General features: G+C 40.6%; 1 protein-coding gene and 1 pseudogene across 1 annotated transcript in view; one reads left to right on the plus strand and one right to left on the minus strand.

The window, feature by feature from the left end:
• Positions 1–9714: 9714 nt before the first annotated feature.
• Positions 9715–19185, minus strand: part of sni (SDR family oxidoreductase sniffer) — an 86060-nt gene continuing 76589 nt past the window's right edge. The window contains exon 5 of the mRNA XM_067778460.1: positions 9715–10059. Within this exon, the coding sequence (XP_067634561.1) occupies positions 9835–10059 (225 nt within the window). The 3' untranslated portion in view covers positions 9715–9834. The remainder of the gene's footprint in view (positions 10060–19185) is intronic.
• LOC137247814 (protein YIPF1-like) lies at positions 12654–14469 on the plus strand (annotated as a pseudogene).

Genomic DNA, 19185 nt, shown 5'->3' on the forward strand with positions numbered 1-19185 from the left:
TGGCTCGAAAACCGTTCCACCCATTGCGGCGGAGGCAGCAGGGGTGTCCAGGGTGAATGACGGGAGGCCTCAACACCCCCAGCCAGTCCCACTAGCGCGTCCTTGGAGACCGTCTCTGCGTTGCGGCTGGGTGGGTTGGGACCAACCTGAGCGTGTAGGAAATTGACCCTAGTGGCCCCAACCAGTCACAGAGGCCGGTCCTTAAGACCCCCTTATGCGTTGCGGTTGGGAGCACTAGGGACAAGAATGAATGAGTTTGTGTTTTTTTTTTTTTTTTTGGAGCCCGAGTGCCTTCGGGGAACAGGAGATGTCAGCGTTCCCATTGAGTATCCAAATTTTTTTTTGGAGCCCGAGTGCCTTCGGGGAACAGGAGAAGTCAGCGTTCCCATTGAGTATCCAAATTTTTTTTTTGCCTTCTGTGGGGGCGATGACCACTAGCCTTTCGGAGTTTGGACGAGTTCTCCATATCATATTGCCACCAGGTTCACTTGGTCACCTCGGACCAGAGCGCAACAACCACCAACAGTACCAACACAGCGCGCCCAAGACCGCGCGCCATAACCAACAACAGCGACAACTTCACCAGCAACAACAACATCACCAGTAACCACGCCGGCAGAGGCCCACGGTACGTATTCTGGTGGCCATGTAAGTACCAGCCATGTATGAACTTCAAAATAATTACCCTACAAAAAAATGTGGTCATAAAACTTACCCACGCCCATGCAAATGTGACTAGGAATATAACCTATGACTGTATAATAGCTAGTCAAATGACGTGGAATGACGAGAGCGTTTTTGCAGGGTAGTTAAAGAAACTTCTAAGTGGTACTTGGAGGGTTTTATACAGTCCGGTTGAACCATTTAACAAGGGTCGATTTTTCCCGTCAAATTTTATTATTGAATACTTGAAATTGTTAGCTTTACAACAAAGGTCATACATTTTTTATATCATTTTAATAATATATTTTGTTGCTTTAAAATGATTGAAGTTAGCTCTATAAATTTTATTCATAATAAGCCGTCTTCATCACGTGAAACGTTTTAGCGATCCATTTTTGGAGCTCAACCATAAATTGTTAGAAAAAAAATTTGCGACCGCAGCCATTGGTCGATTATGCACGAATTGGGTAAAAGATTTAAACTTTTTTTCTTATATCATACAAATACGATATATATATATATATGAATCAATATTGCTAGCAATATCGTTCGAACAACCAGAAGAAAATAATATACGTGCATATAATACGTAGTACTATCACAATTTGATCTTTATTGCTTTTATAACAAATTTCCTTAGCACATATTACATATTATTCTCATCGTACTATGCCATTATACCAAATTGATATTTTGTGACACTCAAAAATAAGTTCTACTACAACAACATAATAATTTTGTAAGAGAGCCCCAATTATGAGAATTTGTATCCAAACTTTATAGCCCTAAAATATGTTTTGTGAATGGGAAAAAAAAAGGGTATTCGACCAAATTCTTACTTTGTATGTAGTATATTTACTATACATAAGTACATTTAATTACATATTTTTCTCACACATAGCGTTTATAACGATTATAAAAAAAAAAAAGGGGGAGACGTAAATAATTGTATAATTTAAAATATTACGAGCAAAAGTAAGAGAAAAAAAAATAACCCCCAACAGAACAAGCTTAGTCAGACTTAAGTATTCATATTAGATTTCGTTTCGATTTCGGCCCAATAAAGTGTGATCTGTTGGATCATTTTTTTTCTCTCACTTATGCACTACACACACTTACCTACATTTTCATAGTGTAATTAGCTATTCGTAGTTCAACAATGCTGTAGCCCTGGTTAAGAAACCTGCACTATCGCATTTTTTTTTTTTTTATTTTAAGCTTCACAAAATTCTAGTAGGTCACATTCACCACTTACCACAGCAGAATTTGTTAAACTACCACTGTCTGTAGTTGTTATTTAATAATTATTTGTAAACTTTTTATTCAGCTAATGTGTTCAGAATTTTAACTTTTACTCACTAAAACTCCAATCAGTGTATTTCTGTGCTTAAATTATGTTAAAAATTGTTTTAACGTTTTTGATGTGGTGAAAGTGACCTACTAGAATTTTGTTACGCTCCGCTGCTTTCCACCGAAGTTCGCGCATGCAATATCTTTATATTCAAAACTTTTTGTATGTACCATGTACGTATACGAGCAGCGGAGAGTCAATGCACTAACCCATGCATATATCTGAGAAGTTTGGGAGCTACTGGACTAGTAGATTCTGGAAGCGCCTAAAAGATGTATAAAATTGTACAATTTTAGTTACAGCTGTGAAGTTTGAGAGCTCATGGACAATGCTAGTAGATTCTAGAAAAATGCGAACGAGGAAACCAAAGAGTATAAAAGGCGACAGATGTAGAGGCGCTGTAATTCAGTTTGATTTGAGTTGTCAAGCAGTTACGACTAAGACGATATCTAGCGAGCAATAGCAGTATTATTTTGAAAGTCAGTTTCATTTAAACTATCAGTTTGGTTATTAAGCTATTCGTTGCACAGTTTGAGTGTTATTGTGAAGTATTTTAATAAAGCCCATTTTTGCATTATTCAATATTGGAGTTATTTATTCAACAGTTTAGCGATACGAACATAGCAAAAGGGCAAATAAGAGGATTTGCAGCAAATTCGTTACAATTGGTGTCAGAAGAGGAATTGTTGAATAAATTCTAGAGGACAACAAGGACATGGGAAAGTTAAGTGAATTAAGGATCCCGCAACTGAAGAAGGAGTTGGAGAACCATGGATTGAATACAACCGGCATTAAACTCGAACTTCAGGCACGACTACGAGAGGCAATGGAATTAGAAGGAATTGACGTGGAAGAGTATGTCTTTCATCTTGATGGCGATGAGACAACAAAATTGGAGGAGAAAAATGAAACACCGCAGACAATGGCGAACACAGACTTGAACATGATATTGGCTGCAATAGCTGCTCAAACATCGACAGTAACATCAATGTCGTCACAAATGTCATTACAACTGGAAGAACAGAAGACATATATATCATCCCAACTTGAAGCACAAGAAACACGTATGTCAGAAATGTCGACACAGATTACATCGAAGATTGACGCACAAGAAACGCGTATGGCAGAAATGTCGACACAGATTACATCAAAGATGGAGACACAACTGAAAGAACAAGAGGCACGCATAACAGTACAACTCGAAGCGCAAGAGGCACGTATATCATCAAAACTCGAAGCACGCATGGACGAGAAAATAACGCAGTTTGAGGAAAAAATCGAAGCCGAGGTGGATGCTTTGAGAGGTCGCATACAAGAGTTGCAATTAAACCACCCAGCTGTTTCAGCAAGCAATCCAAAGGTAAAAACACCATCCTTTGACGGTTCTGTTCCTTTCCAGGTCTTAAAGCTACAGTTTGAGAAGACCGCAGCAGTGAATAACTGGAATGTGGAAGATAAAGTTGCCGCACTCTTCGTAGCATTGAAGGGACCAGCTGCCGAAATCTTACAGACTATTCCAGAGTACGGACGGAACAGTTATGACGCATTGATGGCTGCTGTAGAACGGCGATACGGAAGCGAACACAGGAAACAGATATTTCAAATAGAATTGCAAAACCGCTACCAAAAAGCTAACGAGACTTTGTAGGAGTTTGCTTCGGACTTTGAAAGATTGACTCATCTTGCAAATGCTGATGCACCCGTGGAATAGACGGAAGGAGTGAAGATTCAGAGCTTTATAAATGGCATACGGGACGTCGAAACGAAGCGAGCCACATACGCGAACCCAAAGCAAAAATTTTCTGAAACTGTATCCCATGCATTGACTCAGGAAACGGCGTCATTATTGAGTAAACCAGCATACAAAGCTCATCGTGTGGAAGTAGAAAGGCCAGAGTGGGTAGATACAATTTTGGAAGCTCTGAAGGGATCACAACAGAAAAATGCCGGAGTTATGAAATGTTTCAAGTGCGGTAACCCAGGTCACATTGCACGTCATTGCAGTAGCAGTCCCAATAGTTCCAACAATGTGGGTGGCCGTAAATGCAGAGCTGAAGGAGACGAGCAAATCTCCAAATCCACTCAATCGTTAAACTAAAGCGAGTCAGCCGCAAGGGGCGACAGCTGGCTCCCTCAATTGAATGCCCCATAATCTCTGTCTCGCAAATTGGAAGAAGGTCAAGCAATCTTACTGTCGGAGGACATGTGGATGAAAAGGAACGTTTACTGACTGTAGATACGGGTGCATCCCATTCCATCATTCGATCAGATTTAGTCAACAAGAAGGTAAGACCATTGCTTGGAGCAAGATTACGTACAGCCACGGGAGAGGACACCCAGGTAATTGGAGAAGTAGAATGTGAAGTAGCAATTGGGAACGTCACGGTACTTCACAATTTTATAGTGGCAGGTATTGTTGATGAAATCATAATTGGAGTGGACTTCTTAATCAACCAAGGCATCAAGATCGATATGCAAAGCAAGACGATGCGATATAAGAACATGGATGTGCCACTTAATTTCGGCTACGAGATAGGCTACAGCAATAAACGAGTGCTGGTGGAAGAGAGTCAGCAAATACCACCAAAATTAGAAGCAGTCATCTGGGTTGATGGAGATTGTGGGACAAACAAATTGTGGGTTGTCGAAGCAGCAAATAAATCAGCACTGAACATACGTGTAGGAAAAACCCTGGCTATGACAAAACAAGATGGACGTATTCCGGTAAGAGTACTCAATGAGTTGAAGTCACCATTCAATTTGACCAAAGGAGCTATTTTGGGAAGATGCCAAGAGACCGAAGTAGTTATTAACTGTGAACAGCTCCAGGAATACGTCTCATCTATTAATACTGATCTTTCAAATGATATCACGGCATGGACGCATGGGCTAGAGGAAGCCTATCAGAGTAAGGCACAACAACTGCTCATAAAATACGCGAACATATTTGACCAGGATGGTTCCAAACCAGGCCGCACCAATGTTGTGAAACATCAAATTGACACTGGAGATGCGAGGCCGATCCGTCAAGCTCCACGTAGTGTTCCACTGGCGAAGCGGGAAGTTGTGAGTCAAATCATACAAGAAATGAGTAACAGCGGCGTCATCGAACTATCAGCTAGTCCATGGATCTCACCGGTAGTACTTGTAAAGAAGAAGGATGGAAAAATGAGGTTTTGCGTGGACTACCGAAAGTTGAATGACGTTACGAAAAAGGATAGCTACCCATTGCCAAGAATTGACGACACCCTGGACTCGCTATCTGGTACGAAATGGTTTTCCACACTGGACTTGAAAAGCGGCTACTGGCAAGTTGAGGTGAAGGAGGAAGATAAAGAAAAAACAGCCTTCAGTGTCGGTGATGGTCTTTGGCAATTTACAGTGATGCCTTTTGGACTTTGTAATACACCAGCTACTTTTGAGAGACTCATGGACCAGGTACTGAAAGGACTACATTGGAAAACATGCTTGGTGTACCTGGATGACATCATCGTATTGGGCAAGAGTTTTGATGAACATCTTAAAAACTTGGAGGAAGTTTTCCAGAGAATAGCTGGCGCTGGTCTGAAGTTAAGTCCCAAAAAGTGTACGCTGTTTAAAAAGGAAGTAAATTATTTCGGCCACAAAGTAACGACAGAAGGTGTCTGTACAGCGAATGAAAAGATAAAGGCAGTAAAGGATTGGCCAAGACCACAGAATCTGCATGAATTGAGAAGTTTCCTTGGGCTGTGCACATATTACCGCCGATTTGTACCAAATTTTGCCAGCGTAGCCCATAGTCTCCACGAGTTAACAAGGAAAAATAAAGCTTTTGAATGGAAGAAGGAGCAAGAAGTAGCTTTCCAAACATTGAAGGACCGGTTGTGCACTGCCCCAATGTTGGCATATCCGATTCCAGGAGCAACGTTTATTCTAGATACAGATGCGAGCGGATATGCTATAGGAGGCGTTTTATCACAACTGGTCGATGGACAAGAGAAGGTAGTTGCATATTACAGCCGTTCAATTGGAAAACCAGAGAGGAACTATTGCGTTACACGGAGAGAGCTGTTGGCATTGGTAGAGTGCATTACACATTTTCACAAATACCTCTACGGCCAGCGATTCCGTGCCAGGACAGATCACGCAGCGTTGAAATGGCTTCTGCAGTTCCGTAATCCGGAAGGACAATTGGCACGGTGGATCGAGCGACTACAAAGCTATGAATTTTCGATTGAGCATCGAAAAGGTACTACCCATGGAAATGCTGATGCAATGTCACGAAGACCATGTAGTCTGGAATGCAAGCACTGCTCAAAGGCCGAGGCTAAAGAAGACATTATAGATGTCCGGGTAATGACTATAACGTGTACGGATGAATGGGACAAGGAACAACTAAGAAAGTGTCAGCTAGAAGATACAGATCTGTCACGATAAGCAATTAATTCGAAAGGGTTTCAGGAAGGAGATTTGGGCTGCTATACAACCCACAACGAAAAAAAGGTTTGTCCCCGAAATTGCAGTGTAACTGGGAAGGTCCATATAAAGTTGTAAAACGGATCAACGATGTAGTGTACCGCATACAAACCACTACCAAACCACGAACCAAAATGAAAGTGGTTCATTTGGAGAGATTAGCAGCGTTTAGATCGAGAGACTTGTCTGATCGGGACGATCAGACTTAGGTGGAGGGCAGTGTCACGGATATTAGCATCACTAAGCTATACCATCACTAAGGCCATGCTAAGCGATATTTACGTCAATAATCAAATCATGTATACACATATATAAGGCAGCCGAGAGATGTCACACACAGATGCATTTACTTATACGCCTATGTGTGCGCGAGAGACTGTAAACTACAAACATTCACATCAATAATTCAATCATTATGTATCTACATAAACGAAACAATAACTGCGTCTACATATATGTACCATGTACGTATACGAGCAGCGGAGAGTCAATGCACTAACACATGCATATATCTGAGAAGTTTGAGAGCTACTGGACTAGTAGATTCTGGAAACGCCTAAAAGATGTATAAAATTGTGCAATTTTAGTTATAGCTGAGAAGTTTGAGAGCTCATGGACAATGCTAGTAGATTTTAGAAAAATGCGAACGAGGAAACCAAAGAGTATAAAAGGCGACAGATGTAGAGGCGCTGTAATTCAGTTTGATTTGAGTTGTCAAGCAGTTACGACTAAGACGATATCTAGCGAGCAATAGCAGTATTATTTTGAAAGTCAGTTTCATTTAAGCTATCAGTTTGGTTATTAAGCTATTCGTTGCACAGTTTGAGTGTTATTGTGAAGTATTTTAATAAAGGCCATTTTTCCATTATTCAATATTGGAGTTATTTATTCAACAGTTTAGCGATACGAACATAGCAAAAGGGCAAATAAGAGGATTTGCAGCAAATTCTTTACATAATTATATAAAGTGGACGATGAGTGAGTGGAAGATGAATGCTAAAGAGCCCAAATTGCAATAACATATCTAAAAATTTACTTAAATTATTGTGTTTACATCCGGACGGACGAACGGAAATGGCTAAATGTATTTTCTTTTTTACCGCGTTGTTTTTGACATATGAAATTCTATAATCATATCACATCTTCAAAAAAGAAGGTAGTTCCACTCAAAATTTTATGACGTATTTGGGGATTTTTGAAGTTTCATAATGTTTGTTGTTTTGCCAGAAACGTTGCTATACCGTTACTGTTTAAGCCGAAATTGTGATTTTTCGAGATGGAAATTTCTTTTAGGATGAAAATGCAACGGTCACCTGAGACAATAATAATACGCTTTACGTGATAATACGATTTATGTGCATATATATTGATTGAGAATACAGTAAAACGTGCAATTTTATTGAAAAATAGTGGATAATGACTCATATATTACGGTGTTTTCTTTTCTACACGAAAATGTCGCCTTCACGCCAACCCTTCAAAAAGTTGTGTTCAGTTGTAAAATCAGCTTAGCCTCAATAGAGGGCATCTCTTTTCTCAACAACCTACCCCTAAAAACTGGCAAAAATGCAACATTACTTGCCCCCGCTGCCATTGACGGTGCATAAAACAGCCCTGTCAATTAGCTGATGAATCACACGAAGCTGAAGCGAATGCTATGTATGTACGTATGTGTCGCATCATGCCTCACTCAAAAACAATTTGCGATCACAGTTGACAGCGAACAACCACACAAACCGCTTTTTTTTGTAAAAATTGTTACAATTTTTGTTCTTTTCAAGTCATGCAGGGTGGCACTGAACATTTTAAGTGGCTACAATTTCACAGGGCGAAGTGAGAATCTTAAAAATGTTTGCTCCTGAATCATGCCCCTACAGTGGATATTTCTGAAGGCATGTTGAGAAAAAGTGTACCTCCAAAGTCTACAGATCTATGTGTATAGGCGGGGCTGCCCCAAGGTGACCCCTGGTACAACGGACAGAAACGCTCTCATAATTAGTGGCTAACCTGCAGAGCTACAGGGTAATGTTCTCCCAAAAAAAATAGTTTAACAATTCCCTCCTAAAGCTCAACGCTTGAATTATACAATAAATAAAAAAACTAAAAAATGTGGAGTTGTAGCCAATTGATCAAGAAATTGCGGTGTCGATTTATAAGGACCTCCTTTGAGCAAGCAATTGACAAACGTCTATGTTTTGTGAAAATATTCTGACCAAACGTACGGACACTTAAGAAGGCTATATTCCCTTGCTTTGCATACATCGATCCATGTTTCTTCCACCAAAACAATTTTCGGGAGCTCAAAAAGCTTATTAAAAACCTCCTTTTCTATGCTGATATTTCGTACTAAAATATTTCCAAGGCATGGGGCTCACTTTTTTATTTAAAATAACTATGAAAGTAATTTAGTCGTATTCGTTAATATGAAATCCATCAAAATTAGAAAAATTCGGTAAATTTTTCAATCTGGTAGCTTGTTTTTGGTTAAATTGTCATTGTCCCCGCAAAAGTCAAAGGGCTAACGTCACACTAACAGCCTGATTCTAATGTGGTAACAACTTTCTTCACCACGGCAACTTTCTTCATGTGGAAACTTTTGTACCCTTTTGGTATTCTTCCCACGAAAGTAGCCGGATAATTATTTACCCACTCAAATAGGTGGTAACATCGATGTAACCACACAAAAGCTGTTGAGAAAAAGGCAATACTGAAAAATAGAGAATTGTAGGCGCAAATAAGTAAACATAATGGTAAAAAAGTGTTGCCTCTTGCTATACTTATTTGTTTCCATGTACTTTCACAGTATATATTACAATATAGCTATGTAAAAACGTATGCATGTATGCACATATGTATATACACATCGTCCCGTTTATTCGTTAACATCGTATCTACGAGTGACACATCGTCGGTAAAGCCATGACGGAACCATACACGGTGGCAGCATGGTGACATACCTACAAACATAAATAAAAATTCCATGTACTTCGAATCGCGATAAAACAACTGGTAACGATTTTCGGTTACATAATGTTCTGGGTACTATTTTACCGGTAACGCTAAGAATCGGGCCGTAAATGGAACTTCCTCCATTTTTTGTATCATGATCTCGCTTAGTCCATGCCGTTACAAGCTACCATTATGCAGCCAAAATAAATAATTATACTCTTTGAGATTTGCTCAGCTGTGTATAAAAATGTTTCTCAACTAAAAAAAGTATCGTTACAATAATAAACCAATTAAGCTCCATTTTGAACCCAACATTTTTTATTCAATAAAAAACTCCAAAAATTTACATAGATACACAGTAACCGTATGTATGTACAATAGCAAAGATAACAATATTAGCAATTCACAATTTCTTACTACCAAGGTAAATGTTTTCCATCATACTGATAGAAGCCTCCATTATCTGTCTTACCAAGTTTTAACAAAGTTTCTATTATTTTGCTAGAACTTGTTTGAACATCTAGTGGAGCATTTGCACCGCCCATGTCTGTACGGACCCATCCGGGATGTAAGCTTACGGAAAGAATTTCATTTTTGCTTAGATCAATACTCATCGATTTAGTAGCGGCATTCAACGCAGCCTATAAATAGATACACAAATAAAAAAATAAGATTATTGAAACGTGAAAGCTTCAGGGGACATATACCGGTTTCGAACCGGAAAACCACTATTTTTTCTTAAATACTCGAACAGTAATTCTATGCGACATCATGACATTCTTAATACATGTCCAATATCGGGAGGGGTGTCAAAAGACACGTTTTGCTCCTGTCAAAAGATATTCCAAAAAATCCGAAAAATTACCCCGGACCGCTTCAAAACGGGGGGTGGGCATAGTATTTTCGCGCAGAACACCTTTAAATTAAATTTGTGCAAAATCCCTTTGAACGCAATTTGTTTCCTGTGTACAGAAACCACATGAATAGTTTCAATTTCTTTTGCAGATATCTCTTCACACAAGCAACATTTTTAATATCCGTTTTCGGATTCGCGAAACCAGGCAACTTTTCATAGCGGCTCAATGGTTCATTCAATAAAATTTTCGATAGATAAACTCATGGTATAATAACTTCAAGGTAAATTCATTTGAAACTTTTTGACGGAAGCAGACATTTTTTTGAAGTCTTATTATTTGTATACATTACGACTAACCTTGCCATATTGGTTTAATTGAAAACTTGGAATTAACTTGGAAGTAACTAGTATTTATATCGGACCGGCCGATCATAGGCCCTTTCGTTCAGTTTCCCCTTAATTCGGACTCTAACATGCATTTGTGTGCAACAGTTAGACAATAAAAAAGTGCACATTAGGGTGGCACGAGATATTTAGCTTATCGGCCTAAACATCCCGGCCCCCTTGCGGTAAGAAAGCATATGTGTCTAGGGCAGCCGCAGAAACTACCATTTCGAAAGCTGTAAATGTTGTAAACTAGAATATAAAAAAACATACGTGGATTAAATTCAATTGCACTGTCCAATATATCTATCGAAAAAAAGAATGTGGTAGAGGCGATGCAATATTGTCACAATTTAAATATAAATTTAAAAATTCAAAATAGGTTTTGCATTTAGGCGCCTCATATAATATTCATTATTTGAAAGAAAAGAAATGATTTGTAAAACCTTAAGTTTGATGCTAAAAAGTTTAGACATTGGTGACTCCGGAGAGTACCCACCCAAATATCGTGCTTTGAGCTAGAAGAGGTCCGAATGTGTTCGGTACAAGGCCAGGTAACAAGATTTCTCCGTAGATGTCCGCTCCAAGAACTAAACGGATGGGCGTCGACCTATAAAATTGAGGGTCTGCCAGCCGAATGTGGGTGTAGCTGCTGGCTATTGACGAGTCCAGATGGCCCCCTGGCGACACCCTCTGATAATATGGGATTAGGGTAGCGTATGTGGATATACGTTTATTTTCGCCATACTTCCCTCTTAGACGCAGAGTACAGCTATCTTGCTCACTGATCCTGGACGGGGTTAATCCTAATTCATATGCCAAATCGGATGACATGATTGTATGTGGTGAGCAGGCGTCAATGAGGGCTCTGACAGGGTGGAGACGTCCCATGGCTTCTACTCTTACCACTGCGGTGGGTGCAATCGCGAGAGTTAGCCGCAATGTTGGTTGACTGGCTGCGTGTTGTCCTATTAGACCATTGCGAAAGGTTGTCGGCTTATGAAGCTGGCGTGAATTACTTATATCCTTCCCATGTCGCTGTCGATGCAGGTGGAGAGGCCTTGACTCCACTCCGCGCTTGGTGACTTTATTTTGTCGGGTAGGATGTTGGCGTTCGTGTTGTAAGCGGGGTCGGAGAGACCGAGTCTCCAATCCCCTGGTAAGCGCCGGGCGAAGAGGCCGTGTCTCCGCTCCGGACCGAAATACGTCGTAATTTGTTTGGGATTCAGGACGAAGAGGCCTGGTCTCCGTTCCAATTTCCGAGGCGTATAAAGAGATAACGTCGTCGTCTTCTTCTTCAGCTACTTGCGTGCTCCAAGGTTTGCTGCATGCTTCCCAAAGAAGGTTTAATTCTTCGTTGTCGTCCTCTAGGTGGAGAGTTGAGTGGTGCTTCTTGCCGCATTGACGGCATCTCCCTTGACTTGTGCATTCCCTAGGGAAATGGTCCATGGCCAGGCAATTTCCACAGAATGACCCTTTTAGGGCTTCGCGGAGTCGTTCCTCTGGTGTCTTGGCGCGGTATATGGGGCACAGACGTATAGGGTGTTTTTTTTTTCACAGAGATGGCACTTTTTGTTCAGGCTTTATGAAACCTCAGCATGCTGTTTTAATGTGCGGAACCGACTCATTTCTCCTGAAAAGGTTTTGGTTATAACTCTTAAAAAACAAAATGATTTGAGTCGGTTTTTTTTACTGAGGTCGGGTGACGAGAGATTTGACGATTTGTCTCGGGCGTCGAAAATTTTCGCTCGTTAATTTTGTTATAGATAATACATCATGCGATAGCAAATGTGGCTATGGCCTAAATTAAATTGAGCAGTTTGAGTGCCCGTGTATTAAAATGACGGATATGTGATTGTCTTAAAGTGCCAATAGACGGCGCGCTTGCAACATCTTAGAGCAGCTGACAGATCGACATATTCTAAAACGTGGTTGCTGATCACAAAAAATCAAACCCACAAAAGCTGCTGTCACTTCGTGTTGTAACGTCGTCGCGTCAAGTTCGTTTCCCCACAATTCAACCGCGTGCTATAAAAGGACGCTATTCATGCGGTTGAGAACAAAATGGCGGATAGTTTACTTGGAGTAAACCATTAAATCGAAATATATAATAACCTTAATTACGCAGAAACCTACGCACATGGTTCTGGCCATAGTGTATTACCTGTGTGTTGGTGGAGCAACTGTACAACAATTTAAAGACATTAAAATATGAATATATAACATGGTGTTATGGATTAACACCAATGGAGGGATAACCTGGTGTTTTATAAGCTTAAGCTTTAACCAAGAAACTAATAATCCAAAAAAAAAAAAAAACAAAAGCTGCTGATTGAAATTTACGTGTCGTGAAAAAATAAAGTATTTACGCATATTACTAAGATGTCTATACGTAAGCTCTCATTTCCTATAGGATTTTGTTAGCAGGCAACATTCAGTCAAAAATATGGCGAAAACAAAAAAAGTAGAAAACCATAATAAATCTGCCATCAATGAGGTAGTTAAACGTGAACGTACAATACATTTGTCCAAACGTGTGCATAATATTGGCTTCAAGAAGCGCGCAAAACGCGCTATCAAAGAAATACGCAAGTTTCCAGAGAAAGAAATGGGTACCAATGATGGGAGAATAGACACACGCCTGAATAAGCACATCAGGTCAAAGGGTATTCGCTCCACTCCAGTTCGCGTGCGTGTACGTCTGGCGCGCAGGAGAAACGACGATGAAGAGTCACCCAACAAACAGAAGATGTTGAATCCAGCGATGATTGAACAGAACAATTTGTGGCATGTATCAATGCAGTTAAGCTAAACGTCCGTGGTTAGGAGTTTATTAAAAGTACACTTTAAAGTTAATAAATGCATTTTATATTTGCAAAAAAAAAAATGTGCATGAAATTTGAAAAGGGAAAGCATTAAAGTTCATATCGATGAAAAGTGCTGTGCATGAAAAAGTAAAGTTTTTACGCATATTAGTAAGTTGTCTATAGTTCTTTAAATCTAAAATATGCAGTCAGGTGGCTCCTATGAGTTACGCCAATTTCCCGATTACAACAGTGCCAATAGTGTAAGCAGTCCACCAGCACAAATAAAGTAAATTCTCCAAGCCATTCGTCTGGCGCTGCAAGTGGTGGAGGCTTTGGTAATACTGCGTCAACGATTAAAGGTATGATATGTCCAACTCTGCTGGTATATTTGGTGATTTTGGTTTGGGTAGATATGCAGGCTGTTGCTGGTGCAACAAGGTATCCTTACGATGGAATATTACCAGCAATTCCTTAATGTAGACGCTTTTGTTGTATTGGAACGTATTGCGAATTCAATGATACAGAAACGTGCTGGTGCAAATTATTTGCGTTTGCGTATTGGACACAATCCCGATTTGTATGGCCCCTATTTGCACCACGCCAAGGATAACTCCCATTAGCGTTATAATTTTCATTTGGTATCTTATGCTGCTACTGGTATTTCCAACTATGCCAATCTTTTTCCAATGGCGTTATGGGCTGTACTCAAGTATAGCTTGAAACCAATTACTGATGATGTGGAAACTGAAAGTGGCGACTACTCCCCCTCTCTATTGTCCCTAATGTGCTTCTATGGTTATTCACTCAATATATATATATATATATATATATATATACCCGTATCTATGCTTTGGGTCATACAGATAGGCTTACTACAATGGCTACTTGTTATTACCGCGGCTCTACTCTCTGGCTCTGTCTTAATTATCGTACTTACACCTGCTCTGCGCAATTCTAAATTATCTTTATTTCTCATAATTGGCATGGCAAATACTTACATATGAGTGCAATATACATATGCCACAATAGCTGATGGTATTAAAATATTTAATTCCAAATGTATATTATTTAATTGTCATTTTTCTATAGAAAATACGCGCTTCTAAGCTATGGATAATGAAAATAAAAGACAATAAGAAGTATAATTATACTAAAAAAAGAAAACAAACCAAGTACTATCATCGGTATGTTATTTCAAAACATTAATACATATTAGGTACCTACATTAGGCCTATTATGGTTTCGTGTTTGTTGTCACGAAGACGTTAATTTAGTTTTGGGTGTGATATTTTAAGAAAAATATTCGTTGATTTAAAAATTTAAGTTATGCTTTTAATGACGTATTTCTCGCATATTTCTTAGACAATTTCAACAAATTTTCCATTCAAAAGAAACTTTCCACGCTGAAAACGTCAAATAAGATATTGGTTCATAGTGACTAAAACGCAGTTCTGCTCATCTATGTCGGGCAAACAAAACTAAAAGGATATATTAACGAGTATTTGCAGTGGCAGATTGGTTTTTCCTTCTTCGTTGGATTCATAAAGGGCCTCGTTAGGTGGGAACGAGAGCGGTGGCGCGGTTTCTCCTGGCTTCTCCGCGTTATCCGGTGGAAGTAAAACCAACTTGGTCAGTGGCCTCGTCACTTCGCCCCTTTCAGTTGTGATGTCGACAACTCTGACCCGGCCATCGGGACCAGGGTGGAGGTTGGCTATTCGGCCTAATCGCCATTCGTTAGGAGGTAGATTGTCCTCTTTTATTACTACAAGATCCCCAGTTTTTATATTTGTCTTGGGATATTTCCATTTATTGCGCTTCTGTAGCTCAAAAAGATATCCGTTTTTCCAACGCTTGCAGAAGTGTTGGTGTAAAACTTTAAGTTTCTGCCACCGGTTTACTAAGGAGGCAGGATTCTCGTTGGAATCAAGTTCCGGCGGAGCTAACAGATGGCCCCCTACTAGGAAGTGGCCTGGGGTTAGAGGCTCTAGGTCAGTGGGTTCGTTTGAGGATGGGCTAATTGGGCGGGAGTTGAGGCATGCCTCAATTCGGCACAGTAGGGTAGTAAGCTCTTCGTAGGTGAACTTGTGCCCCGTTGCCATTTTCTTAAAACGGGTTTTAAAACTTTTTACTCCTGCCTCCCACAATCCTCCCATGTGTGGTGAGGCAGGAGGAATGAAGTGCCACGAAAGCGTTTGATGGCTATACCTAGTTATAGTTCTATCCCTCGTTTCTGTGATAAGCGCCTTAAATTCGGATCGCTACGACCGAGCAGCTCCGACAAAGTTAGTGCCATTGTCGGAGTAAATATTTTTCGGACATCCTCGCCTGCTGATAAATCTGTCAAGGGCAGCTAAAAACGTAGGGGTACTAAGATCTGTGGTAGCTTCCAAGTGAATCGCTTTGGTCGCAAAACAGATGAAAGGGCCGACGTAACCTTTTGAGATCCGGCATCCTCGGCCGCAATAACTTTTGACTTCAAAGGGACCGGTAAAGTCGACTCCTGTATTCGTGAAGGCACGAGAGAAGGTGGTGCGTTCCTTTGGTAATATTCCCATAAGTTGTGTTTGAACCCGTTTTTTATAGATGGTGCAAGTTTTGCAGTTATGTATGACGGTTCTGATCAGGTTCTTGGCTTTGGGGATCCAGTATTGTGTGCGAATGAGACGCAGCATTAACTGGTTTTCCCCATGGAGTGCCACCTGATGAATGAACTTGACGAGAAGGCGGGAGAACTGGCTGCCATAGGGCACGTGACGGTGACGTTCTTTGAATGGTATATCTTGCGAAGCGCCAAGACGACCGCCTACTCTTATGATCATCCTTATCCAGAAAGTGGTCAAGGGGTAACAGTTCACTTTTCGTTTCTATTAACTCCTGTGATTTTAATTTCGAAAATTCCTTCCCATAGTAATATTTCTGTTGGATATGTATCAAGCGATGGGTCATTGTTTCGATTTCTTCTGGGGAAATTAACAGAGATTTAAAATGGAACGAGGTTTTTGTTTTTGGATGAGTCCTTTGGATAAATCTCCTCACATAAGAGAGTACTCTTAACGCTCTGGGCAAATCTGAAAACCTATCGAGAATGTCTGTTCTATTGTCAGTTCTGGCTATCGCGTGAGCTTGAACCTTTTTTTTCTCTATTGTTGTGTCGTAGTTGCCCTCTTGTATAGGCCAATGGGATTCGTCCTCTTGTAGCCAAGAGGGCCCCTGCCACCACAATGAATTTGTATTTCCCACTTTTTCGACTATTTTCGTTATGCGATGGGCGACGAATGTAGACCATGAACAGGGCGGCTTTCGAATCCACCCCAAAACGATTGTTGAGTCAGTCCATAAATACGTTTCCACCTGCCCTATGTTGAGGTTGTTGATGACTGAATTCATCATTTCCGCCAAAAGTACAGCTCCACAGAGTTCCAACCTTGGGAGTGATACCGTTTTTACAGGGGCTACCTTGGTTTTTTCTAGAAGCAAGTTAACAAAAACTTGACCATCTTTCTTGACCCTGAGGTACGCCGTGGCTGCGTAGGCTTTTTCAGAGGCATCGCAGAAACCGTGGAGTTCGATGCTGTCTCCCGGCGAAAAATATACCCAACGCCGAATCTTGATATTGTCTATTTCATGGTAGTGTTGAGTAAAGTTCTTCCAGCGTTCCAGCGTTGTAGTGGAAACTACCTCGTCCCAACCCGTACCTTCCAACCAAATACTTTGCATAAGTATTTTGGCTACGATTACTATTGGTGCGAGCCATCCTAGTGGGTCGAATAGTTTGGCTATGGCTGAAGAGCTTTTACTGTGCTGGTATCTTCGAATGCCAAAAAGTCCTCACTGAGTAGATGTTGCTTAGGGATGTCCTTAAGAATTTCTTCACAGTTGGAAGTCCATTTTCGTAAAGGAAATCCTGCTGAATGTAGAGCTTTCGTGATTTCGTCTCTTGCCTTTATAGTTGTTTCGATTGTGTGCCCTCCCGCTAACACGTCGTCCACATACATACATTTTCGCAGAATGTTGGAGGCCACAGGGAGAGAGCTTTCGACATCGTCAGCTAATTGTAGCAATGTGCGTATCGCGAGATAAGGTGCACAGTTTATACCGAATGTAACCGTTTTTATCTCATATAGATTAAGAGGTTCTTTTGGGCTGGCACGAAAGACTATACGCTGATACTTGGTATGATCTTTGTTCACCCATATTTGTCGACGTCTGAGTTAAACACGTATCGATATAATCTCCAGCGTAGAATAAGTATTGGAAGATCTGCCTGAAGTACCGGACCCGGGAGTAAAAAGCCATTTAAGCTTTTACCATTAGCCGTCGGGCTCGAGGCATTGAAGCCAACACGGACCTTCGTGGAGGTACTTTCGGCTTTTATGACAGCGTGGTGGGGTAGGAAATAGTTGTCGATTGCATCTGCTGATATGCTCCTACCAATTTTTGACATATGTCCCAATGTCTCATATTCGCTTAGAACCCTTGTGTACTCTTTTTGCAACTCAAGATTTTTTGCGAGCCTTGTCTCATTTCGGAAGAATTGAGAGCACCCTCTTTTAAGAGAAGAGCCTAAGCATATAGCTGCAGGAAATTCTTGTTTGAAGGGGAGGGACACTATATATTTCCCATCTTCATGCCTTTGCGTAGATTTTTCAAATAAATCTTCACAAAATTTATCGTCTGCGCTCATAGCTTTATTTGCAGGGATGTTTTCTAACTCCCAGAAAGCCGATAATTGTTTATCTAAGTTAACTTTGCTATGATACGCTACTATGTTATTGGTTGGATTTTGTGGTTCTGTGCGGCCGGTTAATATCCAGCCAAACACAGTTTCTTGTGCCAAAAGCGTGCTCAGTACATTTTTCTTCAGGCCGCTAAAAATTATTTGGGGATATAAATCGCCTCCCAGTATCAGATCTACATCTTCGTTTACATAGAACCTTTTATCCGCTAGAACCAAATCTGGAAATGCCTGCATAGTCATAGCGCTGATATGACAGGATGGCAGATTACCAGTCAGTTTGGCTAAAACTAGCACCGTGGCATGCATGCGGAAAATTGGATCAACTGGCGATCGTATTTCTATGTTGCATGCTTCTTTAATTGGCACAACTCTGGAATCTGTGATGCCCGAAACTTGAGCTCGGATCTTTCTAGCGGGAAGCTTGATTCTGCGTTTGAGTCGTTCAGTAATGAAGGAAGACTCAGAGCCAGGGTCGATAAGTGCCCTAGCGGAAAAATCTGTGTCATTAATGTGGATATTGACCCTTGCTGTACCGAGAAGCACGCCGGAAGTAGCATTCGCATGACAAGACACTACAGTATTTGTTTGCTTCTCAGTGGATGTATTCTTCTCCCGATTAGTTTGGGCCTGCTTGGAAGTCGAGGGTATATCGTCGGACTTGTGCTGTTCCGATGATGAAGTCCGATGTGCTGTTGTCTTTTGTTGATTTGTCTGCAGATGTAGGAGCGTGTTATGTCGTGAGTGGCATTTATTACAATTGTATGCGCTTGTACATCTCGACACAGTATGGTCACAGCTTAGACAATTAAGACAACCGTTTTCCTTTTTGATAAAGTTTAATCTATCCTTGGGTGTAAGCTTTAAAAAACGTGAACAAGTGCGCAACTTATGATCATTAGTGCGGCACATTTTACACATGAAATTGGTCACACTTGCTTGGAATGTACCAAGTTTCTTCGGGGTGGTTTCGTGACGTGTAGGT

The sequence above is a fragment of the Eurosta solidaginis genome, chromosome 4 (genome assembly GCF_040869045.1).
Source record: "Eurosta solidaginis isolate ZX-2024a chromosome 4, ASM4086904v1, whole genome shotgun sequence".
Lineage (NCBI taxonomy): Eukaryota > Metazoa > Arthropoda > Insecta > Diptera > Tephritidae > Eurosta > Eurosta solidaginis.